Source organism: Delphinapterus leucas, chromosome 20 (assembly GCF_059928025.1).
Source record: "Delphinapterus leucas isolate spDelLeu-1000000601 "Yukka" chromosome 20, BTC_Dleu_Yukka2, whole genome shotgun sequence".
NCBI lineage: Eukaryota > Metazoa > Chordata > Mammalia > Artiodactyla > Monodontidae > Delphinapterus > Delphinapterus leucas.
In genome coordinates, this window is record NC_143148.1 from 56,466,337 (window position 1) to 56,492,169 (window position 25,833).

Here is a 25,833-nt window from a genome sequence, read left to right on the forward strand (position 1 = left end):
GAGCACAGGCTCCGGACGCGCAGGCTCAGCGGCCATGGCTCACGGGCCCAGCCGCTCCGCGGCATGCGGGATCCTCCCGGACCGGGGCACGAACCCGTGTCCCCTGCATCGGCAGGCGGACTCTCAACCACTGCGCCACCAGGGAAGCCCAGGATATCATATTTTTAACTCTTTCTGGAAACGTAGTACCAGAAAGTGTGAAAATCCTGAGTTCAGCTCCATGAATCCCCACAAAACGAACACACCATGGAACCAGCGCCCAGATCAGGAAGCAGAACGGGGCCGGCGCCCAGAGACCCCAGACCCCCTTCAGGTCACCACCCACCAGGGGACCACGCTCCTGTTCTCACACCAGACATCAGCTTTGCCTGTTTTTGAACGAAAACTGTAGATGGATTCATACTATATGTTCTCTTGTGAGCTGACTTCTTTTTTTTTCTCAGTGTTATGCCTGTGACGTTTATCCAAGCCGTTTGCTACGTGAATTTATTCATTTTGTGTGTGATCTGTAAATTCTCAAAGCTCTATATAAACACATGAATTATAAGAAGTATATAAATATGTGTGTGTATCTATTGTGTTTGTATACATATATATACCGTATTTTATATGTAAATACATACATATATGTACATACATACATATAAACATCAGGATAGACGCTTAACATACAACTCTTATCCAGATTCATTTCTCCTTTTTGCTGCTGATGGGCTTACAGTCATTTCAGTTTGGGGCTATTACAAAGAGAAACAGTCTCAGAGCTGTTTCATCCTCAGAGCAACCTGCTGAGGCTGGTTCTGCTGTGATCATGCGAGGATGCTGTGATCACGCGAGGACACGGCGGCTCAGAGAGGCCCAGCGACTCGCCCGCGGCGCACAGCAACCGCCCCGTCCCGCTGACGCCCCCTCTTCCCGCAGGCCGAGGAAGCTGGCGGCCCCCGACAGCCCCGAGCCGACCGCTGCCCGCCGCCCCCGCGCTCGCTGCCCCCCGGCGCCTGCCAGGCGGCGCGCTGCCAGGCTGACTCTGAGTGCCCGCGGCACCGGCGCTGCTGCTACAACGGCTGCGCCTACGCCTGCCTGGAGGCCGTGCCGCCCCCGCCAGGTAGGTGCTCCAGGCCGGGGGAGACGGGGTGGGGGGGCGCGGGGAACTGTCCTGCCCAGCGCTGCCCGACTGGAGGAACAGCTGGGCTTAAACCTGGACCACCTGGGCGGGCCGCCCTGTGAGATGGGAACATAGCGCTCCTGGAGCAAGCATCCAGCTGCATGCACTGAGCGCCTGCTGTATGCGGGGCTCGCCACTGCGGGCAGAGAACTATAGTCCAGGGGCCGCCCGTTAAAAGGAAAATACCCCTCTTATGAAGATGGGGGAGATTTCTCATAAAAAATCCAGATTTCCAGCTTTTCCTTTAAAAGGCTTCTCTTGTTGTGGAACAGGGTCTCTAGGGCGTGGGCTTAGTTGCTCCGCCTCCTGTGCGATCTTCCCGGACCAGGGGTCGAACCTGTGTGCCCTGCATTGGCAGGCGGATTCTTAAGCACTGCGCCACCACGGAAGTCCTCCAGCTTTTCTTAAAAATACTGGACCGCATTCCCTGGGCCACCATCTGCTGGAGCCTCAGGTGCCCCTAGATGGCAGCGGGGGCGGCCTCCAGGTTTCCAGGGACCCCATAAGGCCCACTTCACTCATGACGCCTGGCCCTGGGGGTATTTGAGATGGAGATCTGACACCTTAGCGATCCAGGTGGGCATGCAGACTCCTGGGTTCAATCAAATCCACTGGCTAGCTGGTCACCAACTTAAACCTGCACTTGTAAAGCAGGGCTGAAAGGAGAATGGGCAGCTCACGCGGAGCGCCGCATCCGGAAGTGCTCAGCCCCGCCTCCGGCTAGGAGCACAGACTCAGTAGGATGTTTGTTGATCTGAACGGGGAATCTCTTTGGGAGACACAGGCCTCAGGGGTTCATCTGTGGAGCGAAGGAGTTTCAGATCCTTTCTGGAGAGGTTTGGGAGGGGAGGGAAGGGAGCCTGGGGGGAATACAGGATGGGGCTGATTATGGGCAGCTGAGTGGAGAAAAGGTGCCCTAAAAGTTTCCCCCGCTCCCAGCCTCCAGGGGCTGAGCCTCTGGAGGACAGCAGCCCGTTAGGACTGCACTTTTGGCCAGAGGCTGTGGTCCCCTGGGCCTTCATTACTACCCCCTCCTCAAGGCCAAGGTAAGAACGAACACACTCAGTTCTCTTTGGGGTGAGGTCACAGCGACGACAAGGGACTCGGCACCCTTAGTAATGCTCATAATTACAGTCTGTGGTGCCCTTGAGTACTGCCTCGTGGCCACGCTGGCTCCCACAGGGCCTTTTATGAAAAAGACAAAATGGCACCCCTTCCTCTTGGAGGAAGCACGTAAAAGTATGCCCATCTGGTTGGACAAGTCAAAAAGGTGCCCCTTCCTTTGGACTGAGACAGGGCATAGGGACTCCAGCCTTACTTGCTGCCTAGAACAGGTGCTTCTGAGCAGTGCACAAACCGTACAACTGTCCATGACATTCCAAATAGCCTTTCCTTACACCATCTCATTTAATGCTCACACAGTCCCATGGGGTGGAGAGACCACTCTCAGCCCTGTTTTACAGCTGAAGACACGGGAGCTCAGAGAAGCTGAGTACGTTGCCCAAAGTCACACAGCAGGCAGAGCTGGCATTTCCATTTAGTCTTCTGACTGTGGAGAAGTGTCCACTGCCTTAGGCTCTGAGTGTAGGGATACGGGGCCCCAGGCTCATTTGTGGGATCCCTCACCGCCCAGAACATCCTTCCCCCAGACGCCCACACAGCTCACTTCCTCACCTCCTTCAGATCTCAGGCAGAGGTGGGCACTTTCTCAGGGAAGTTTCCCTCTCTAAATGGTGATCTTTCCTCTGGCCATAGCTAACTGCCTTCTGGCTTAAGCTTTCTTTATAGCCCAGTCTAGAATATTGTGTTTCATTTGTTTCCTGACCATTCCCCTGACTTGAAGGTCAGCCCCATGAGGCAGGAGGTTTGGTTTGTTTCATTCACTGCTGTATCCCCACTACCTGAAATAGTCTCTGGACTCATAAAAGGTACTCAGTGAAGAATGGATGAATCAACGAAGGCCTAGCTTTCACTGGCCAACAGGAAGGGCCGACAAAATATTAGTCAGTCATAATAAGAATTATGATAATAATATCTAGAACAAGGTTCCTCACCCTTGGCACTCTTGACGTTTGGGCTTGGATAATTCTAGTTGGGGTGGGCAGTGGGGCGCTGACCTGGGCAGTGTAGAATTTTGAGCAGCATCCCTGGCCTCCACCCACTAGGTGGCAGTGGTGCCCCCACCCCACACTGGGACAACCAAAAGTATCTCTAGACTTTACTAGATGTTTCCTGGGGGGGGGGGAGCAGAATTGCTCCAGATTGAGAACCACACATTTAACATGACTTGAAATGCACCAGGCCCTGTTCTAAGCAGCTTACACACTTCCTTGCAGGCAGCCTGTGGGTTTCCTCCAAAGCAGACCCCGAGATAAGGTCTTGAGTGAGGGGAGTTTATTTAGCAGGTGGTCCCAGGAAGTTCTAGTTGGGGAGCAGAGAGGTGAGACCCTGGGCCTCCAAGCCTTTAGGGACTGCATATTGATGGGAGACCTTGGCCAAATTTCAGTATTCCCAAAAGTATAGCAAAATGTGTACATTTCCCTGTACAGGAAAAATTAATACATTTCCTGTTTAGTAAAAAATAACATTGAAAATACATTTTCTAACATTAAGTCCGAGGCAGTGGGGAAAAGGAGGGAAGAACTAGAAGATTGGAAACAGAGGCTCTGGAACCATGTCTCACCCCTCTCGTTTGGAAGTTGTAAACTGCTGGTTCTGCTGTTTCCATTTCCACACTGAGAGCAACCATCTTATAACCATATCGTGCTCTTTTAAAGAAAAAGCTAACTGGTATCTTTACCAATCCCTATCTAGGTACTTTCAAAGGCACTGGACAGCACATCAATGTCTTTATTTTGGAGTCAGACTAAAGCAGGGGTCATAAACGAATGTGATCCCAGACCAGTTTTATTTAATCTCCAAAGTACTTAAAATTAAAAAAAATTATTTGCCAACATTTAAAACCAAGAGTTTATATTTTTTAAAATACAGACCTAAAGTTTAAAACACACACACACAAAAACCACCCAGAAGCTCTAGGAACACTGAGAACAGCTGGCCAGAGCTGACCAGCCGCTGACCCACTGAGGCAGGAACACTCTCCTGTTGGCCGTGATCCTACCCAGCCTACCTTCCTCCTTTATGTTACCTATCTGTCCCCAGAGGCATTTGGGTTTTCAATCCCTGTTTGGGGTTTTGAAGACCTTCCAGTCTACTACATGGTCACTCTTCCTGTTAAAAATGTGTTGGTTAGAGAACAGGCCATGATGCTGTAACAAAAAGACCCACAAACTCAGGGGCCCAACCTATTAGACATTTACTTCTCCCTCGGTTAAAAGGCCGGAGTCGACAGGTGGTCCATGACAGGCAGGTGGCTCCGCTCCAGTCACCCAGGGACCCAGGTTCCCTCTGTCTCGTTGCTCCACGTGGTGGCTCCCAGTCTGCAGGAAGCTGGAAAGAGAGAGGGAGGGGAGCCGACAGGTAACCATACCAGTGAAAGCTGGGATGTGGCGTGGTTACTTCTGCTCATATCCAATTGGCCAGAACTCAGTCACATGGCACACCTTGCTGCATGGGAGGCTGGGAAATGTAGTCTCCAGCTTGGCCAGCCAGTGCCTAGCTGAAACTCAGGAGTTCTGTTACGAAAAGGAAGGGATGAACTTTTGCTGGGGAACTGAGTTGTTTCTCCTGCGGGGAGGCTCTGTGTTTCATCATGAGATGTAGGCTCCCCATCCCCAGAGGCTGGGGCATTTCTCAGCTGCCTGAGGAGGGCCTCAATTTAACCATCTATTATCTTGTCAGTTTTAGACTGGCTAGTGCAGCCGAAACCTCGATGGCTTGGGGGCAACGGCTGGCTCCTGGACGGCCCTGAGGAGGCATTGCAAGGTACCTGCAGGGTGATGCCCAACCCGACAGCAGAGCCAGGGTCCCCCCTTCTCAGGTGCCCCCAGAAAACTGAGAACCAGGGTTAGCCTCTGCTCCGGCAGGCTGCCTGTCCTCTAATACCTGGCCCGCTTGGACCCTCCCCACCCCGACACGGAAGGGGGTGGCTGGGGCTTGGCCAGGCTCTCAGAATCCGCAGAACAGTGTGGGGTTTGACTGTCCCTGGCAATGGGGCCTCCTCCCTGGGTGGAGAATTCAGAGGGAGGGGGCTTGGGGTTTTCAGATCCCTCAAGTCACCATAAGGGGTGTTCCCTGCTGACGAGGCCTCCTTCCGGGGTGGGTGGAGAACAGTTTCTGAAAGGAATGGCAGGCAGGCCCAGGGGCCTGGACCACTGTGGGGATGCGGCTGTGAGGGAGCACCTTTGCGTTTGTGCAGCTGTGCTTGTGACCCTACATACATCCGAGTGCGTGACCGTGTCTGTCAGGGTGTGCGGCTGTGCGTGAAGCCAGCTGGCTGTGCTTGTGGCCGTGTGTCTGAGAACTTGTGCGTCCGTGTTTGTGCAGATGTGTGCGACTGTAGGGGTGTGTGTGTGTGTGTGCAGGATTTGTGTGCATGTGAATGTGGGTGTGGATATGGCTGTGTGTGTGTGTGTATGCTTGTGTTAGGACTTGTGGGACGGTGAAAATGTGTGTATGTGACGTGTGTGTATAGGATTTTGGTGGGTAAACATGTATGTACGTGTGATTATAAGCACGAGCATATGTGTTTCATTGTGTGGGGATGAACATACATGTAGTGGGTTGGCCAAAACGTTCACTCGGTTTTAAGTAAAAATTGACGTTTTTCATTTTCACAAAGAACTTTTCTTGAGCAACGCAATCGCTAACCGAACGAACTTTTTGGCCAACCCAATATGCATGTCACGATGCATGCATGCGAGGGCATGTTTGGGATCATGTGACTCTGGGCTGCCCCCGTGTGCATGTGTGTGTGCAGAGACCCCAGGCACAGCGTGGAATCTGGGGTACCGATGAGAGGCGGCCCCTCTGCCCCCATGGGGGCCACCCCTGAGCCCCCCGCGTGTGTGTCCCCCGCAGCAGAGGCCTGCAGCACCACAGAGGATGGGGCCGAGCCACTCCTCTGCCCCTCAGGCTATGAGTGCCACATCCTGAGCCCGGGTGACCTGGCTGAGGGCATCCCCAACAGCGGGCAGTGTGTCAAGCAGCGCCGGCCGGCAGGTGAGTGTGGACACCGAGCCCCACCCCACTCTCCCCGGAACCCCCCACGGGAGACCCGTCCCAAAGGAAGCCCCCGCCCCTGAGCCTGGCCGCCCTCCTCCTGTCCCCCTCTGCCCTGCTCCTCTGCACCTTCTCCCTCCTCATCTGAGCAGGATGTGGGCAAACCCCAGCTTGGCCACCTCCTGCCTGGCTGACCTTGTGGTCAGTTGTTTCAAATCTCTGAGCCTCGGTTTTCTTATCTGTAAAATGGGGCCACTTCATGCTGGGTTATGGGGATTAATTGAAATCATACGTGTGATGCCAGAGCAGAGACTAAAGGTGCTCAGTAAAAGTTGGATAATTTGTATCTATCTATCTATCCATTTTAAACTGCACAGAATTTGTATTGTCTGAGAACCCTTAACTTATCTCTGCTAGCACTGTTCAGTGTGACTTAATTAGTATTTGTCTTTGGAGACAAGGCAATAAATAGTTCAGTGAAGGGCATGAATAGTGTGGCTTTAGTTTGCATACTTTTCCCCAGGGGGGCAAGGACGGCAGAGGAGGGGCTGCTGAGGGTACCTAAAAGCCACTCCTGCCTCATGCAAGGTGTAAGGTGGAGAGGTTAGGCATGGAATTTGCCAGAAATGTGTGGCAAATGAAGAATCGGGAACTTCAGGGAGATGGAGGGTAACCATGTCAAAGATGAGCTTATTGGAACTTTGAGACCATACCCTCCAGGGCCCACATCCCCACTTTAACATCTCTTAGTCCTAATAGCTGAGGATAGCACCTCGGTCAAAATCGAGGATAATCACAGCGACCTTACTGGCCCAGAGAACCCATCACATGCGTTATCTGCCAAAGCATTTCTTTTTCCTCATTTGAGAATTTATTTCTCTGAGGTGTTTCAAGAAAGACATAGATGTTAAATCTGTTATGCATTTAGCGTCAGCATCATTGCAAGTAATAAAATTATGAGACATGGAACTGTCTCAGGAATCCTGGTTCCTGGAATTCTGAGCTTTGAAAAAAATTACTTATAAAAGGATTGGAACCAACCAGGAATCTGAGATTTCTCCTACATTCCACTTGCTATTTAGGGTTATGAGTAGGTTCTCCAGCCAGACAGCCACGGTTCCAGCGGCCACTTGGCCCCTTGCTGCTGTGTGTGGCAAATCGCCCAACCTTTTCAGGCCTCGCTTTCCTTATATGTAAACAGGGCTAATAGTAGTTAAGCTACTTCATGGACTCTTTGAGGAGCCAGTGAGTTAATCCATGTAAATAAACCACGTCTGTAGTTTCTCAAGCACAGAACCGAATCCCTTCTGTTGGCACCACTGCTGTCTGTAGACACCACAGTGGACGGAGTACGCAGGTGGACTGGATACGCAGTCCTTCGGACATACAACCCCAAGAACAGGCCAGCCTGTAGGAACCTGCTGGAAGGAGCAGCTTTTTCCAAAAGAGCTGGGGATGGTGGGGGTTAGTCAGGAGTCCTCTGAACCGAAATGTCATTTTTATAACTGGAAAGGCCTGGAATTACGTGGCCTTTCTCATCTCCTGATCTCACTCATTCGGTTATATGACCTCCAAGACCAGAGTAAGCCAGACAGGTTCAAACCCGTTTTCGAGGGACCAAACCAGTTCAAAAAGGACCCACTTCAAGGGTGGAGATAAACAAAGAGACAGTCAGGTGGCTATACTGATGACACCCGGGGTTGATTGAGGCCCTTGTGGGCGCTCCCCTAAGCTTCAGTGCGAGCCTGCAAAGGCAGAAGTATGACCAGGAGCAGTGTCGAGTGTGATTAAGACTGCAGGCCACTGAAATGGGTTCAAATGCTGTGGCGTTCTTCCTGGGTGACCTTGGGCAGCTAAGCTAAGCTTTCGTAGCCTCAGTTTCTTCATCTGTAAAATGGAGCAGTGACGGTCACGATAGTAATTGCCTCTTGGGTTAGTGATGAAGCTTGAATGAGAGAACGCTTACAAAGTGCTTAGGGCAGCGCCCGACACATAGTAGGTCCCCAACCAATGTGCGCAGCTGTCACCTGTCTTCCGGAAGAGGGAGGGCTGGAGATCAGAAACGTGCCCAGACAATGCATACACCTAACAGGGAGCAGAGTGAGAATTCCAAGCCTGGCCACCTGCTCCGAAGCCCATGGGTGTGTGTCCTCCCCCACCCACAGGAATGATCGGAGCCTTCTAGATAGAAATGTAATTGAAATTTCCCCTAGCCTTGTCCCCAGAGGGCTGTCACTTAGCAGTAATTATTGGTAATTGTACAGGAGTTTGGAAACATCTTAAATTCCAACAACTTCCCTTGGAGCAACGGTCTCTGGGAATAGAGGAGCACTCTTGTCCCAGGGTAACCAAACAAGAAGCCTCGGATTTTAAGTGTTTAAAAAACTGCATATTTGAGGTCATTTCTTTTTTTAATTTTTTTTAATTTTTTGGTTGCGTTGGGTCTTCGTAGTGGTGCACGGGCTTCTCATTGCAGTGGCTTCTCTTGTTGTAGAGCACGGGCTCTAGGTGCGTGGGCTTCAGTAGTTGTGGCGCACGGGCTCAGTAGTTGTGGCGCACAGGCTTAGGTGCTCCACGGCATGTGGGATCTTCCCAGATCAGAGCTCGAACCCGTGTTCCCTGCATTGGCAGGCAGGTTCTTAAGCACTGCGCCACCAGGGAAGAACTGAAGTAATTTCTGACTTACAGAAAAGCGGCAAGGAGAGTCCCTTGGAGCCTCCCCCCTAATTCATCAACTGTTAAATACTCTTTCCTTTATCGTGCTCTCTCTGCCTCTCCCCCAACCCTGCACTCTCTCTATATATAAATCCACATAGTTACTTTTGGGGACTATCTGAGAATAAGTTACAGATCTCCTGCCCACGCCTAAGATGCAGGTCTCTGCTGAGAGCTGGCTGCTACAGGGGGCCAAGGACCACTCTGAGTTCAGCCTGGACCCTGACGTCTGAGGAGTTGATGTCTTTCTTGAGAGGAAAATGAACATCAACACAAGCAGTAATCTGATTTCTCAGAGAGCAGGGTCGGGGTCCTCAGTGCATCTTTTTATTTTATTTTATTTTACTTTATTGAAGTATAATTGATTTCCAATGTCACGTTAGTTTCAGGTGTACAACACAGTGATTCAGATATACACACACACACTCATATATATATCTGTTCCTTTTCAGGTTGTTTTCCCTTAGAGGTTATTACAAAATATTGAGTAGAGTTTCCTGTGCTATACAATAGGTCCTGGTTGGTTATCTGTTTTATACATAGTCGTGTGTACATGTCAATCCCAACCTCCTAATTTATCCCCACCTCGTGCATCTTCTGAGTGGGTTCCATGCTGCTCCGATACTGACCATCCAAGACTGAGATGTGGGAGATGAGCCCCCCCACCCCCGACTCTTCCCTCTGACAAAGTGACTTCCCTGGATGCTGCCTGCGAAGGATAACAAGGTGGCACAGCCCAGAGCAGGGGCTCAAATGCATAGGTTAATTTTGTAAAAGCGACACCTCTGGTAAACACACCTGGTGTGAGGAAGGGGTCCGGCTCCGCACAGACCACAGTCTCCTGCCCATGGCATCAGGGGCCATAATTCACCCCCAGGGAGAAGGGAGGAGCAGGAATGTTTCGGAGAGCCTCCGGCCTGGAAGAATTTTGCCATTTGCTTCGGAAAATAGCCGTAAATGGAAAAATCGTGGTAAATAGTAGTGGTTGAGCTTGCTGATAAGCTCTCTGCCCGAGGGTGTGGGTCAGCCGTTGGTTCTGTCGCCTTGTACAGTAAACGTCACTGCTGGTCCTGGACACCCTGATGATAGGATAGCCACAGAAGAGGAGGAAACAAGATGCCCCTGAGTACATAAACATGATTTTGATTGAGCTATGATCGGCATAGAATATTAGTTTCAAGCGCACAAATGCGATTTATTAACCTTACAGCAGTCAGATGAGACTGGTGCACAGAGGGGGAGGGGGGCGTTTACCGATAGACGCGTTGCCAAGTGAAGCGTCTGCGTGATCTGGCCAGACTTCTCCACTCTCCCGCGTGAAATCTCCCCAACTCCCACCAGAAAATGTTTTACTGCTGTGACAGGGCTGGGGCTGAGGAAGGAGGTGGTTGATGACAATCAACAGTGGGAATTGGGTCGTTCTGCTTCTGCATTTAATCGGCCGCAGTGTCACACGCCACTGTAGCTTCTGGAAAATTCCACCGGACGCCTGTGAGAGAATGAGAGTGGAAAACACAAATAATTTCTTAGCATTGTTGTGAAAATAGTTTTGGCCTTATAAACTCCCCGAAAGGAGTTTAATCCTCTCACTTCTTTTCCAGATGGGCGATTCTTACGACACAAATTTTACAAAGAATATCCAGGTAAGAGAAGAACCGTTCTTACTTTGCGGAGGGTACTTAAAAGGGCAGTGGGCATTTCTGGGATGAAGAAAAGAAACCCAACGGACTGTTCTGAGAACTACAGTTTGAAGCTGCTATGAAGGAAAATGACTGTATTCTCCGTGGTTGATTTTATGCTGTCAGATGTCATGTTGGGGGTAAGGTGCTAGGATGCCAAGATGCTTCTGTTGTGAAAAATCTCTCCTCTAGCCTGTGTGGTCCTCCACATGGGCAGGAGCCATTCCAGGCTGCAGGCTGGGACTGAGGCAGCAGCTCAGGGATGGCTCATAGGGGACAAAATGGGAATTAGATTGGGAAATAAGGTAGAAGCCCTGTTGTCTGATGGTGAGCAAGAGGGGCTTACAGCAAACACAGCTTCACGCTAAACATCAGGACCTGGGACTAGACGTGCAAAAGTTCCTCCTACTTTCATTGAGGGAATTAGAAAATATGGTTGACACCATCCCTCCAGCCAGTCATCCATCCAGCTATCCATCGATCCATCCATTCTTCCATTCACCCACCATATCTTTTTAAAGAATTGACAGTACACAGGGCTTCCCTGGTGGCGCACTGGGTGAGAGTCCGCCTGCCGATGCAGGGGACGCGGGTTCGTGCCCTGGTCCGGGAAGATCCCACATGCTGTGAGCGGCTGGGCCCGTGAGCCATGGCCGCTGAGCCTGCGCGTCCGGAGCCTGTGCTCCGCAGCGGGAGAGGCCACAACAGTGAGAGGCCCGCGTACCGCAAAAAAAAAAAAAAGAATAAGAAATAGCGGGCAGAGGGACAGCAGATGTGGAAATCCTGAGGTAGAATGAACTTGGCCATCACAGCAGCCGGAGTGCGCCGTGAGCACGGGGCTGGGGGAGGGGGGAAATGACAGGAGTTGAGGGCAGACCACACGGGCTGGGGGAGCAGCTGCAGGTGGAGACTGGGGGACCTCTCTGGGGGAGGAGAGGGGGCAGGGCCAGGGCGCCGGTGTTTGGACTTGGTTTGGCTGGTGAGCCGTGAGCATCTGAGCAGGAATCGACACACCTTCCCTGACACAGCCCACTTCTTTGCGCAGAGGGTGCCTCCAAAAATGTGGCAGAGCACGGGAAAGGACGGCAGAAGCACTTTCAATAAAGCAACGGCAGCAGGTAAGTGGGAGGCGGGATGGGTCAGTGACAGCGGGTGGCTTTGGGCAGCCGGGTGTCCAAGGTAGCTTTCATCACGAAGTTGAACAGTGGGAGGGCAAGAGTAGGGCTTTACCTACGGGTAGAATTTGAAAATTCCCTTATAATTTCAAAGTGAACATATGAGAGCTCTGGGCCTGCTCAGAAATGGAAGTTTCTATAGCCCGTGGCCCTACATCCAAGGACCAGACTGGATTGTAACTTACACGTTCCTTTGCCTTCATGCCTCTGTGAACAGACAGACGAGCCCTCCTCTGTCCCATGAAGTTGGTCCCTCTGTCTCCCTCCCTCTGCCACGCGGTGCTATCCGGGGCCAACTCTCAGGCACGAACCGGGTGCCCAGAGGTTCAGCAGTCGTTTGTGGAAATCTCCAGCGTGCAGGCGTGGTGCTAGGGGGACGCCGTGGATAAATCAGGGCTCCTGCTCTCGGGGGCTTACATCCTAGTAGGAGACTAAACTGAGTAACCAGTAAACCAGCAAGAAAGGCCCAGACTGAAATAGTGTCGTGAAGGAAGCTGGACAGACAGGTGATGTGATGCGGGGTAGCCAGGCGAGGAGGGAGCTGCTTCAGGTCGGGGCCAGGAAGGAAGGCCGCTGTGAGCAGAGCCATGATATCTGAACCAAGATCGGACATGGGCACCCAGGCAGGTGGAGCGGAAAGGGCAGAGGTCCCGAGGCAGGAAAGATCTTGCTTTGAGGAACCCCAGGGAGGCCACTGGGGTGGGAACAGAATGATGGTGGGGAAGGCTGGCATCAGAGGTGACCAGGTAAGGAAGGCACAGGCTCTGCTCTCAGATGCTCTTCAAGGTGAGATGCAGGTGGATGCAAAGGTCCAGGGGTCTTGGCCAGGAAAACCTGAACACCCACCCAGCGCTGTGATAGCTCAAGTCTATGCCTGGTAAACAAAAGCCCTTGAAAGGGGATGATTCCCCCACCCACCGCAGCGCCCTTGAAAGGCAAACATCAGGTTTGAGATTCAGAATACTCAGGTGTGAGTCCTGCAGGAAAATCTAGAGTCCATGGGGATTGATGCCAACACATCTATTACCTGCTGATGACAGGAACAGTTCTTGGAGTGGGTCTGACCCACCTGAGTCTGTGAACCTTACACAGGGACGTGCTGGGGCCAGTGGGAAAGAAAGGGACAGTGAGAGATGATTTGGGATGGCTTTTAAGAACCAGCCGGCCAGAACTGGGTTTAAATTCCTGCTCCACCACAAGGTGACCTTAGGCAAATGGCTTCCACTCTCCAAGCCTCAGTCTCCTCATCTGTAAAATGGGAGTGATGGGGAGGGATGCGTTAGGAACTAAGTAAGATAGGAGGGGAGACAAGATGGCGGCGGCGGAGGACACAGAGCCCACTCCCCCGATGAATGCATCAAAAATACATCTCCACGTGGAGCACCGCTCACTGAAAACAAACTGGAGGCTGGCAAAAAGATTCTCGTGCAACCAAGGTTGTAAGAAAGATCCACACAGAATCAGGTAGGAAGGGAAGAGGAAGATGGAACCTAGAGAGACTTAGCGGTGAGTTAAGAATTTAGTCTTAGTGGAAACTGGCATCTTTCCGGTGTTTCTGGTGGGTGTGGAGGAAGTAGATGACACACACTTTTGACCCCATGTTCTTGGGTTCATATGAACCCAAGCAGTGGTTCATATTCATTCCCTCTTTGCTTCCCTTGCAGCCAACCTGGAAGAACATTCCTCCACTTTCTGCTAAGCCTCAGAAACCGTTGGGTAAAAAATGATTTGACCCCCAGAGGTCATGCCCAGCTCAACAGAGCATGACCCCAGAGATGCTTGGAGACAGGACCCCTGGCTCTCAACCCCTGGGTGGCCCCACCTGGCAGGGTGACTTCATGGGAGCCACTCGCCTGTTCCGGGTCCCTGTTTTATTGTCCTGGAAAGGAGGCCCACCTAGCAGTCCCCTTGACCTTGCAGCTCCCCAGATCTACCATGGGAAGTCACTGCCTCTGTGAGCTGTATGAAGCCCCTTTCTGAGACAGATGCCAGTGTCTTGGCTGGTACAGATTTCTTCCAGGTTTGACTCTTGGAGGCATGTACCCAACCCAAATGTCCTCAAGATACGTTTGCTCATCATAAAATGGAAATGAACTTACCTACTCACGCGTGATTCATAGTGTTCACCACCTGATAATCTTAAATCGGAGGTGCTGAAGCCGTAGAGTCCTGGGAGTGGGAGGTGGACGGGTGTGACTGGGATGAGGTTTCAGCTCAGCTCTGCTTCTGGACCCCCGCACTGTCTGGGCCACACGTGTACCGTGTCAGTGTGGGTCCCTCTGAAGCAGAGGGAGGAGGATTTGATTCATTAGGAAGGTTCCTGGGAAGAACTAGCAGAGGGGTGGGGCAGTGGGACAGGAAGAGAAGAGGTCTTACCAGGTGATGTAAGACGGTCCCGAGGCGAGATCCCCTGGGGGTCCCAGAGGCGGCCTGTGTCCCACCAGGACCAGCTCCAGGGGCGGCACCAATACAGGTGCTCACAAGGGCCCCGTGCTTGGTTTAACAGAGTTGAACAAGGGGCCCGCATGTTCATTTTGCAAATGATGTAAGTGGGTTTGAGTCCCACTGTGGCGCTGGCCCCTTCAGAAGGCAAGGGAGCCGAGCCCCGCTCAGCGGTGGGGTGAGGGCTGTCCCTTGGAGGAGCGGTTGTCAATTCCAGGGGCAGCCCACCCCCTGCCAGGGAGGGGGCCCAAGAGGACACGGGCAGAGCCCTGGGGGCACCTGTTACACAATCCAAAAGGACACACACATCCACCAGCTTTGGGGGGAAATGATTCAATTCATTGGGCATGTAACACAGCCCCATTGGTGACTGATAGGGATCGATGATCAATCATTTGGCAGGGCTTGACCTTTCAAATTCCAAGATGGGCTTGTGCGGAGACTCCTGAGTGCCCGTATTTTAAAAACAAGCATGTCTCCTCACCCCTGCCCCGCCCCTCACGGTCCTCCCCCGGCCTACACATCCACACTTTTTCTCCAGATACCATCCAGACGCTCTTGGAAAACACGCCAAGTCCAACTTAAAGTGGAGATTGATGACCGATGGGCCTTTTTTTTTTTTTTTGGTCGTTTCTGAGCATCCGTGCGTTCACATTGCTCAAGAATTATTTTGATGGCTGCTTTGTTTTTGTGTATGGAACATGTGAGAGAAAAACAGTCAAGCGATTCATGTCAAAGTTGTGTAAAGTGTGCCTTTGTCACACTGGCTGGGGGAGGTTTTGACCTTCCCGTTGATGGAAAAGGAAGACGCCTTTATCCAAGAATGGCAGGTACGACCACAGACAAATCTGGTTTCCGTCTCAGATGCTGAGGTTTATGTCAATCCATTCCAGGCATGTTGTGGAATTTATACACGTGATTTCAGGGGTCACAGCGTGGGTCACCCATGAAATCCCCAGTGCCCATCTGTCTGTGCTGGAGGGTCCATCTCACTAGTCTGGATGGGACCTGAGCCTGCAGTTGGCTGAAGCTCCCTCCCGGGGAGGTGGCAGGGATGAACAGCCAGACCATCAGGGCCGAGGACCAGAGGTCTAAGAGACTGTCCCCTTCACGGCTGGCCATACATGGCAGGGGTAAACAATTACAACCAGCAGAAACTTGGGTGTCAGAAATCTGAAAGGACTCACCCAAAGTCACACAGCCCGGAAGTGGTCTGGATTCCAAACTGGTCTGACCTGCTCACAGCTCAGGCTCCAGAGACCCATCAAGCAAATTCCCTCCAGCCGTGGAGGCCCAGAAGGGGACACTGCTGCTGTACGGATCTGCAGAGGGCCCTGGGGACAGGGCGGAGCTCACCCCCACTTCTGGGGGGCTGTCCACTAGATGGGGTGGAGAGAGTAGAGGCTGGTCAACCTGGGTTCTGATTCTGGGCAAGGCACTTCCCCTCGCTGAGCCTCAGTTTCTTCCTCTGTGAAATGGGTATGATAAGGGTAACTGCCTTTCAGAGTTGCCGGGTAGGATTATGACAGATGGTGTATAGAGAGCAGTCAGCGGGTATGGTTATCATTCTTTATTATTATTACCTTGGCCCAAGAGTCCATGGGCCCCCAGCTGAGTGCCTCTGTTTAAGCCCAAATACCGAGACTCTAATTATCTCACTTCATCCATCAGTAAGTTTCATTGGTGCATTTCCCTTAGGTTCAGGGTAATTAATTAACTTTCCCAGTCACTCATCGGGTACTCATTCACTCATTCATACATTCCATCTATCAAGAAATATTTACCAAGCACGAACCACCTTTTCTTGGCGATTGCAAGATGCACGTTTTTTTTCACCTTTCCACATCCCCGAAGCTGGGAAGTGTCCTAGTCGTGACCACCAGGCGTCATTGCCTGCACGTGAGCACATTTAAACATGCAGGCTGGGTGTACGCAACCCGGTGGAAACTTCCAGGAAAAACCAAGGAACCGCCTTCTGGGAAATCCTGCGTCATCAGAATCTTGGGGATTCAGAGGCCACGTTGGCAGAAAAACTCGGACCCTGGCAACTCTGAGTGGAAAAGTGATTCGGAAAGGTTGGATCCAAGCATGATGACCTTCTAGGAAAGACCTTATCCCATTTATGTCACTTAACATTTTCTTTCTGATGTATGCACAAGAATGAGGCATGATTAAAATCTATGTCTAAATAAATCTGAAAGAGGTCTTTACTAAGTTTACAATAGAAAGGTGAAAGCATCATAGCAGCTTAGTTGGCAGTGCCTTTTATCTTTTAATTATATATAATGTTCTGCTTGGGTTATTATGATATATGCTGCCTGTCTTAGTTTCCATCTGAGACACAGAGAGGAACAGCACAGAAACGGTCCCTGCCTGCATGGCGTTTATGGTCTAGTGGGAATTGGAACCACCGCCTCCTGACTCCAGGGCTCTGCCCCTCCATCACGCAGCCCCAGGGGTGGGCTTGCAAGCCCCCTTCCTGGTGGAACCTCCACCCTGCCCTCACCGGCTTTCCCCCTTATGTCCCTGCCCTGGGTCCTCATTCTGGAGGAAGACACACAGATGAATGGGTGATTGCAGGCACTGGGGTATGTACCCGGAGCTCAGCTGTATTTCTTGGCTTTGAGCCCAGAGCACCGTCCCCTTGGGAGCTGGCACAGCCCTTCCTTGGACTTGATTGATTTGGAAACGAGGTGACAGGGCTGCTCACCTGAGCTAAAGTGTGAGCCGAGGTCCTGTTGTCCAGGACGTAAGAGGCCTCTGGACTTGGAGCCGGGTTCCGGTGGCGGTCGCAGCTGTGTGCCCCTGGACACAGAGCGCAGCCTCTCTGAGACTCAGTTTCTACCACGACGGAGCGGGATGACGCCCGCCATGCCTGCTGCAGGATGAAGGGGGTGAGAGTTGTGAAAACAGGCGGGAAACCCGGAAAGGCCTGTCCTGGGTCCTCAGGTGAAGAGGCGGAAGGAAGGCAGACAGTGCACTGGACCGGAGTTGAAGGACCCTCAGGGGCTAGAGGTCCGCTGTGCTGCTGGCAATGACAGGATCCCGGCCGAGCAGCTGCGGCGAAGAGGGCTGCCAGGAGAGACAGGAGGAGTGGATGGGGGCGCTGCTTTGGTGCTAGGCTGATGGGGTTCAAGTCCCGGCCCTGCCACTCACTGGTGTGTGATCTTGCACAAGTTAGTCACTGTGCCTCGGTTTACCCATCTGCAAAAGGGGGTGATGATACTCCGGGCTGTGATGTGAAGTAAAAGTGTTGAAATGTGTGCAGGTCTCAGAACAGTGTCTGGCTCGTAGCTCGGCTTCTATAAGCGATCGCTGCTACTGTTGTTCTCGTCCCTGAGGCAGAAGTGAGCGGCCACACCTTGGGAGGACAGGACCACACCTGGGCTTCAGGGACAGCGGGAACCAGGGATGGAGTCCCCCATGTCTCTCTATTTTCTCTGGGCAGAGCCACTGTCTCCTCGGGACATGAGAGTAGCCCCAGGCAGCCCTAGAGCTCCATCCAGCGCATGCTCCCCGTGAATGGGATGCCTCCCCTGTGACACCCTGGGGAAGGCACCCACATCTGGGCCCATCGACTGAGGCCATGGGAAGCAGGGAGGAAGAACCGGCAGGTCCGCCATCAGCAATGGCCATGGGGGTGAGGGTGGGGATGCCGAGCCAGGAGGGGGCCCCAGGAAAACGCGCACGTGGGGCTGGGCAGGCAGTCTCCTAGATTCCACCTCTCCTTCCACAGGGGAGGGCAGCAAAGACCGCACAGTGTCCCGTGACTTGCCAAAGGTCACACACAGCCAGGCAGCCATGGGGGACAGTCAGTTCTTACAGGGATCTCCCTCCGCTCAGCCCCTTGCCCTGTATTATTTCACTGCTCTCGTGGTAACCTTAACATGGTCGCCAGCACCTTCTGAGAGCTGACCACGTGCCAGGCGCCTCTGGAAGCCCTTTACAGAAACCAACCGCTCATCTGAGTTCTTCTAACCCATGAGGAAGAGACTCTTGACACCCATTTTACAGATGAGGGAAACTGAGGCATGGAGAAATAGTCACTTAGCAAGGATCACAGAGCCAGTAAATGGCAGAGTGAAGATACAGACCCAAGTAAACTAATTCCGGATCTGACTCCTTGGGAGGTTCGACCTTTGTCTTTTTTTTTTTAAATCAGCGAGAAAAAGCCTTTAATTTGTGTGGTTTAATAACACATCAAGGGACTTCCCTGGTGGCGCAGTGGTTAAGAATCCGCCTGCCAGTGCAGGGGATGCAGGTTCTAGCCCTGGTCCAGGAAGATTCCACATGCCGCGGAGCAACTAAGCCCGTGCACCACAACAACTGAGCCTGCGCTCTAGAGCCCGTGAGCCACAACTACTGAAGCCTTTGTGCCTACAGCCCGTGCTCCGCAACAAGAGAAGCCACCGCAGTGAGAAGCCCGCGCACCGCAACGAAGAGTAGCCCCCGCTCTCCGCAACTAGAGAAAGCCCGCATGCAGCAACGAAGACCCAACACGGCCAAAAATAAAATTAATTAATTAATTAAAAAGAAAAAAATAACACACCTAGGTATTGAGTTTTGGATGAAGGAAAGAATGCGCCTGCTCTTTTTTTTTTTTTTTTTTTGCCATTAGTTGTTGAAGTCAGATTCTATTTCATACTATGGTCATCTACCTGTTTCTATTTTTCTTTTCTGAAAATAATTTTAAAACATTTTTAAGGGACTTCCCTGGCAGTCCAGCGGTTAAGACTCTGCGCTTCCATTGCAGGGGGCGTGGGTTCGATCCCAGGTTGGAGAACTAAGATCCCACGTGCCACGCAGCGTGGCACCCCCCCCAAAAATTTAAATTTAAAATAATAGTAAATTCACAGAACATGTGAGGAAAAGTCCAGAGAGGCCCACCTCCATGGTAACACCTTGTGTAACTACAGCGCAGTACTGCCACCAGGAAGTTGGCATGGCACCATCCACAGAGCATGTGTGTTTTCTCTGGTTCCACAGAGGAGCCTGGGAGGGGAGAAGCAATTCACCCAGGGTCACCTAGCTTGGAACTGCCCATTTTCCGACTCTCCCAGGAAGTGCAAGAGGCCGACCCCACTCCCCCGAATCCCCAGTCTGGAGTTTTCTCTCTTGCCACACACACAAAGCCTCCCATATTGAAGAGACCACAGAGACCATGGCCACGCCTTTGGCTGTCTGGGGACCGTCCCGCAGCTGTGGGGGGCTGAGTTGCGGGGGGGATGCCCAGCCTCTGAGAGAGCTGCATCCCTCCAGAGGGTAAGCAGGGCCCCAGGAAACAGTTGGGCAAGTCAGCCCTGCCTGCTCCAAGGCACCTGAAAAGCAGCTGGACCCTGGGGGCCCTTGGCTGAGGACAGACACATCAGCCACAGGGGCAGCTTTTCCATAAGAACAAACTTAATGAAACAGTCTCTCTGTCCCTTGGGCCGGCTGACATAGCCACAGTCTTCCCTGGGGCCAGTTTCCACCAGAGTTGCCAGGATTAACTGTCTTCCGGAGCCCAGATCTTTCTGTAGACCATCTCACAGAGATCAGCAAGGCAGTGTCAAGGGAAGGCAGCGGGGCGCCCTTCCAGGGGACATGGTGCCGGACAGACTTTATCTTATGACCCCAGGGAAGGCCTCTGCATGCTTCCACCTGGGAAGAGGCGAGCAGGCCCTCAGGTGAGACGGTGGTGGCACCCAGCTCCAGACAGATTTCTCCCTGTGGGCGCCTGTAGGCTGCTGCCTGAAATTCCACCATCAGAGTATCATCTGTTGTCCACAGCTTGGAGGTCAGTGGAGTGTGGATTCCTCTGGAAGAGGGTGGAGGGGGAGACACTGGTGTGTGGGTGATCACAGGCACGGTGGAAAGGGCTAGGATAAAGCTTATGTAGGCTCTGGGCATCTGTGCAGGCTGAGAGGTCAGGGAGGGCTTCCCAGAGGAGGGGCTTCTGAGCTAAGTTCACCAGTAAAAGTTTTCTGTAACTACCATACACATTACCATAAACAACAGAAATGTAGCCTCTCCCAGCTCTGGAGACCAGAGGTCCATGTCAGGGTGTCAGTAGGGTTGGCTCCTTCCAGAGGCTGTCCCATGCCCCTGTCCAGTTTCTGGGGGCGGCCAGTAACCCGTGCCATTCCTCTTCTTACAGACCCATCACTGCAATCTGTCTTCATCATCCCATGGCCTTCCCCTCTGTGTCTGTGTGTCCCGGATTTCCCTCTCCTTTGGTTTGTAAGGACACTTATTGGATTTAGGACCCACCCTAAACCCAAGACCATCTCATCTCAAATCCTTAATAAGGTCACATACACAGGTTCTGGAGTTCGGATGTGGACACAACTTTTTGGGGGGACACAATTCAACCCACTCAGGAGCAAGTTAACTAACTTAGACTGGGGGAGAAGAGGAAAGGCATTCCAGGCAGAGGGAACGGTGTGTGCAGAGGCACAGCTGGGCATGGCTGGAGAAGGGGGGCACTCTGGGACTGGGAGGATGCGGGCTAGAAAGTTAAGCAGGTGCCAGCCAGTTCACGTCTTGAGTTTGAACTTGACCGTGAAAACAATGGGAAGCCACTGAAGGTTTTACCTGGGTTATGATCTTGTTTGCTTCTCCCCAAGAAGGCCAGTCTTACGATCTGCGTTTACAGATGAAAACACTGAGGTTCAGAGAGGTGAAGTCATTTGCCCAAGAGCAGACCATCAAGAAAATGGCAGAGGCAGGATTTGAACTCAGACCTCATCTAACTCCATAAGTGGGAAGACAAATGCAGCAGGGATCTGTGTCCGTGGAAGGCTACTCAGGAAGGAAGAAAGGAACGGAAGTGAGATCAGGTGCCAGGATCACCGCCCCACCTGACAACGGTTCTCTAATGTTTGGCCTGGGGGTTGCCATGTTGATGCTCTGAGACCAGCCTCCTTGGCCACACCTGATTGGTGGAGAAACAGGTCACGTGACTCCAGCTAAGCCTGTCAGATTCCTACCCCCCCCCCAATGCTCTTGAGTCTTTTTGACGCCGGGAGGTAGCATGGCCGTGACTAGGAGCCTAGCTCAGGAGCCTCCTCTCAACAGCGTGGCCTCAGGTAACTTCTCCAACCCCTTGATGCTTCAGTTCCTTCTTTGGAAGTCGGAAGGATGAAAGCAGCACCTCCCTGCATGGCTGCTGTGGGATTACAGGAAATCCTGGTGGTGAAGCTTTCTGCCCGACACCTGGCACACACAAAATGCTGGGCACGCGCCAGCTGGCTCTGCTAGTGGTATGGACAGGGGGGTGGGACTCGGGGCTGTGCGGAGGCCACCTCCTGCCTTGTCCACGAGGAAGACGGACGGAAAGGGGAGAGAGAGAGAGAGAAGCCAGCAGGTTCTTGATCGCTTTCCAGGACTTGCTTCCAACTGATACGAGACTTGGCCACCGTCCCCTTCCTGTACTGAGGTTCAGGGAAACAGCTCAGTGGTTCCCAGTCGCCGGCTGCCCCTGACTGTGCCCTGGGCTAGTGCAAATGGGTTGTTGTTGGTTTTTTTTTGCAATCAAAACCAAACCAAAACCAAACCAATACAGAACACCAACCAAAACACGCCTTGATTGAGATGGTCTGGCAAGCTGAAGGCCCCATGGAAGCCCCTGGAACCACCTTTGAACTGCATGCCAGGGCTTTCCTGCCTCAGACCCGGTGGCTCCCTAAAGAAACCCCTGGCAGGTCTAAGCCACACTGTGGGGAGGCCGTCCTGTCTGTGACCGCCCAGAAGCCTCACGTCCTGGGAACACACGCGTGGCCTCCCCACCCCACATTCCACATCCACACCGCCTGATCCCAAGTGGGCAGGCTTCTGGCAAGTTCCACGCTCAGCCCAGGAACTTGTTGAACAGGTGCCTTGACATGGGCGATCCCCTGCCCATTAGGCGCTGCCCTGGCCAGGCCAGGCTGGAGAATGCGCGAGAGCAGAGTATATTGAGGGGACTAAAGTCTCATGGGTTACATGCCAAGGTGAGTGCTAACAGCTAACATGCATTGTGTCCTCGACATCCAGGTTGGGAAGATGCCACCACCTGCATTGAGAACAGAAAGAATCAAGGCTCAGATGTTGCAAGTTTCTAGCTCAAGATCAAACAGTTACTAAGTGGGGAGCCCGAGATTTCTTCCTACCTGAAATCAAAAGGCTTATTATTAACACTTTCAAATATAAACAAGGCGTAGAAAGTGGTAGAAGGAACCTCTTTGGACCCATCAGCCAGCTACCATTGCTTCATGTAGACCCTCAACTTTTTGCAGAGGTAGAGTCTGGAGTATTTTAAAGTAAATCCCAGACATCATATACATCACCTGTGAATGCTTCGGACTGCATCTCTAACAGATGAGTGAGTACGTTGTTTAACATAACCATAAGGTCATTATCACAGGACCACCTGGACGGGAAAGTTCGAATTAGAACCACCACACCACGTGCCCTGGGAGGGAGCACGGTCCCAGCCAAGTCCTGCTCTTCCACGGCAGGCCAGTTCACTAGAGCAGCAGTTTCCAAAGGGGGGTCCTCAGACCCGCAGCATCAGCATCACCAGGGAACTCATTAGAAATGCAGGTTCTCAGGCCACCCCAGCCCTAACGAGTGAGGGACTCTGGGGTTGGGCCCAGCAGTCTGTGTGTGGTTTTTTTCTTTTAATTTTATTATTTCTTATTGGAAGCATAGTTGATTTACAATGTTGTGTTACTTTCTGCTGTACAGCAAAGTGATTCAGTCATACATACATATCTATGTAGATATATACATTATTTTTCAATATTCTTTTCCCTTGTGGTTTATCACAGGATATTGAATATGGTTCCCTGTGCTCTACAGTAGGACCTTGTTGTTTATCCATCCTATATATACTAGTTTGCATCCGCTAATCCCAAACTCCCAATGCTACCCTCCTCCACCCTACTCCCCCTTGGCAGCCATAAGTCTATTCGCTACGTCTGTGAGTCTGTTTCTGTTTTGTAGATAAGTTCATCTGTATCATATTTTAGATTCCACATATAAGTGACATCATATGGTGTCTGTCTTTCTCTGTCTGACTGACTTCACTTAGTATGATAATCTCTAGGTCCATCCATGTTGCTGCAAATGGCATGATTTCATTCTTTTTTATGGCTGAGCAGTGTTCCACTGTATACATACACCACATCTTCTTTATCCATTCATCTGTCAATGGACATTCCATTTGTTTCCACATCTTGGCTATTGTGAATAGTGCTGCTATGAACATAGGGGTGCGTGTATCTTTTTGAATTATAGTTTTCTCTGGACATATGCCCAGGAGTGGGATTGCTGGATCATATGATCATATGGTAGCTCTATTTTCAGTTTTTAAGGAACCTCCGTACTGTTCTCCATAGTGGCTGCACCAGCTAACATTCCCACCAGCAGTGTAGGAGGGTTCCCTTTTCTCCACACCCTCTCCAGCATTTGTTATTTGTAGACTTTTTGGTGATGGCCACTCTGACTAGTGTGAGGTGACACTTCATTGTAGTTTTGATTTGCATTTCTCTAATAATTAGTGATGTTGAGCATCTTTTCATGTGCCTGTTGGCCACCTGTATGTCTTCTGTTTAGGTCTTCTGCCCATTTTTCGATTGGGTTGTTTGTTTTGTTGTTGAGTTGTATGAGCTGTCTATATATTTTGGAGGTTAAGCCCTTGTCAGTCCCGGCAGTCTGTATTTCAGCATGCCCTCCTGGTGACTCTGATGCCATCTGGAACTCCAGAACTGCTGCTCCCGAGGAGGGTGACGGCCCAGGGAGGTGTTTCCCTTCTTGCATTGTTGATTTCTTATTTATGTAGCTTCTGGCTCCTTCCCCAAAGGATGCTGAGGGGTTGGTCTTAAGCAGCATTGCCTTCCAGCCGACTCAGGAGCCCAGCAGTCAGTGGGTGAGCCCTCCCACTCCCGAGGTGTCCCTGAGCCAGCGTTTCCTCCTCCATAAAATACGTGGATGACAGCACCAGCCTCCTAGTCCGGCTGTGCGGAGAAGCTAGTTAAGTGCTTAGAATGGTTCCTGGTGCACAGCGGGTTTTACGGAAGGACTAGCTGTTCTGACCAAACAGGGCTGGCAGAGCCAAGGGAAGTATAGTCTAACCTACACACCATCGTAGGATGCTTGCGAGTGAGCTCGAAACGCGTCAACGGGAGCCTGCTTCTCACAGGCAGGGCTGGGGTGGGGGCGCATCCCGGGAGAGAACGGGAAGGAGATTTGGGGGCTGCTGGGAAGAGCAGGGAGTGCCCCTGAGGCAGGGAGACTACAAGACACTGCCGTGGCCAGAGATGGTAAGGGAGGAGCTCACGGTTGCCCAGGGCGATGGGTTCCCCAGAGCCTCGGGGGGGAAGGTGGGAGGGGGGCCTCTGTGCTGCAAGAGCTGTGATGCATCTGGGAGCCTCAGGAAGGCTCCTCTCCCCCAGGGCCCCGGTGGGGAGACAGGAGGCAGGAACAGTCGAGGAGCATGGGGAGCCCTGGACACCAGGCAGGCTGGGGGTGCAGGGGGTCATGGCCAGGTTCCGAGCTAACACCGATGAGGCAATTGTCCCAGATTTGGTTGTCCCCAAGGCTCTGCAACTTCAGTTAAGCATTGTTCATTTAAATAGGACGCAGTCTCTCAAACCCTTGGTTTAAATGAAAAATCTAACAGAGGGATAGAAACCTTGTTTCTTTTACCTGCAGGCATGTGAGAGAAGAGTCATAGGTTTTAACCTTTGAGGGGATAGAGCTGCCAATCAAATAATGTGATCAGGATAAGTCATGACATGAGCCCACTGTCCACCTGTAGACGTGGGAGAGGGTCACAGTGTGAACTCCGGAGGTGTTTCATTTTGAAAATACACTTACATTAGCCAACCCTGCCCCCTTAAAAGTCCCAGAAAAAGTGGTCACCTCTGTAGCCTGACACACAGATTGTGGTCTTGAAATGCCATTTCCCATTTTTTGGAAAATTAAAAAAGCAGGGTTTCTCAGAGACATAGCTGATTCCAGGACTGGAAATGTACAAGAGAAGGCTGGAATATTTTGTTTTCCCAAATGGCAAGGGAACTGTCAAAGAGAGACTCCGGGGATTATGCTAAAAGAACTCTGAAGCCAGCTTGAAAAGGCTCCCCGTGGTCAAAGACGTGACCATGGGAGCTTCAGGAAGGATAACATTGCACTGGATTGAAACCCATCTACGTTTACATTCATGAGTTCACAAAAATGTTTCTAAAAACTAGTGGATCTCCTGAGATTGATAGGAACTGGCTTGTTATCTTGAAACCGGTCAAGGGAGGGAATGAAGCAGTGATTCTGCCTTCCTGTTTCCATTGGTAACAAACTATATACAGATGAGAGGAAGCGTCTCCTGATGAAAGTATCCCAACTAATACATTAAAAGCAACTGAGGGCTTCCCTGGTGGCGCAGTGGTTGGGAGTCCGCCTGCCGATGTAGGGGACGCGGGTTCGTGCCCCGGTCCGGGAGGATCCCACATGCCACGGGGCGGCTGGGTCCGTGAACCATGGCCCCTGAGCCTGCGCGTCTGGAGCCTGTGCTCCACAA

At 51.9% G+C, this 25,833-nt stretch overlaps 1 protein-coding gene across 1 annotated transcript in view; it reads left to right on the forward strand.

Annotated features, from left to right (window-relative positions):
• WFDC1 (WAP four-disulfide core domain 1) overlaps window positions 1–15,637 on the forward strand; it is a 29,076-nt gene extending 13,439 nt beyond the window's left edge. The window contains exons 2-7 of the mRNA XM_022583032.2: window positions 922–1,105; window positions 4,967–5,050; window positions 6,146–6,286; window positions 10,603–10,644; window positions 11,726–11,798; window positions 13,520–15,637. Of these exons, the coding sequence (XP_022438740.1) occupies window positions 922–1,105; window positions 4,967–5,050; window positions 6,146–6,286; window positions 10,603–10,644; window positions 11,726–11,784 (510 nt within the window). The 3' untranslated portion in view covers window positions 11,785–11,798; window positions 13,520–15,637. The remainder of the gene's footprint in view (window positions 1–921; window positions 1,106–4,966; window positions 5,051–6,145; window positions 6,287–10,602; window positions 10,645–11,725; window positions 11,799–13,519) is intronic.
• Window positions 15,638–25,833: the final 10,196 nt, after the last annotated feature.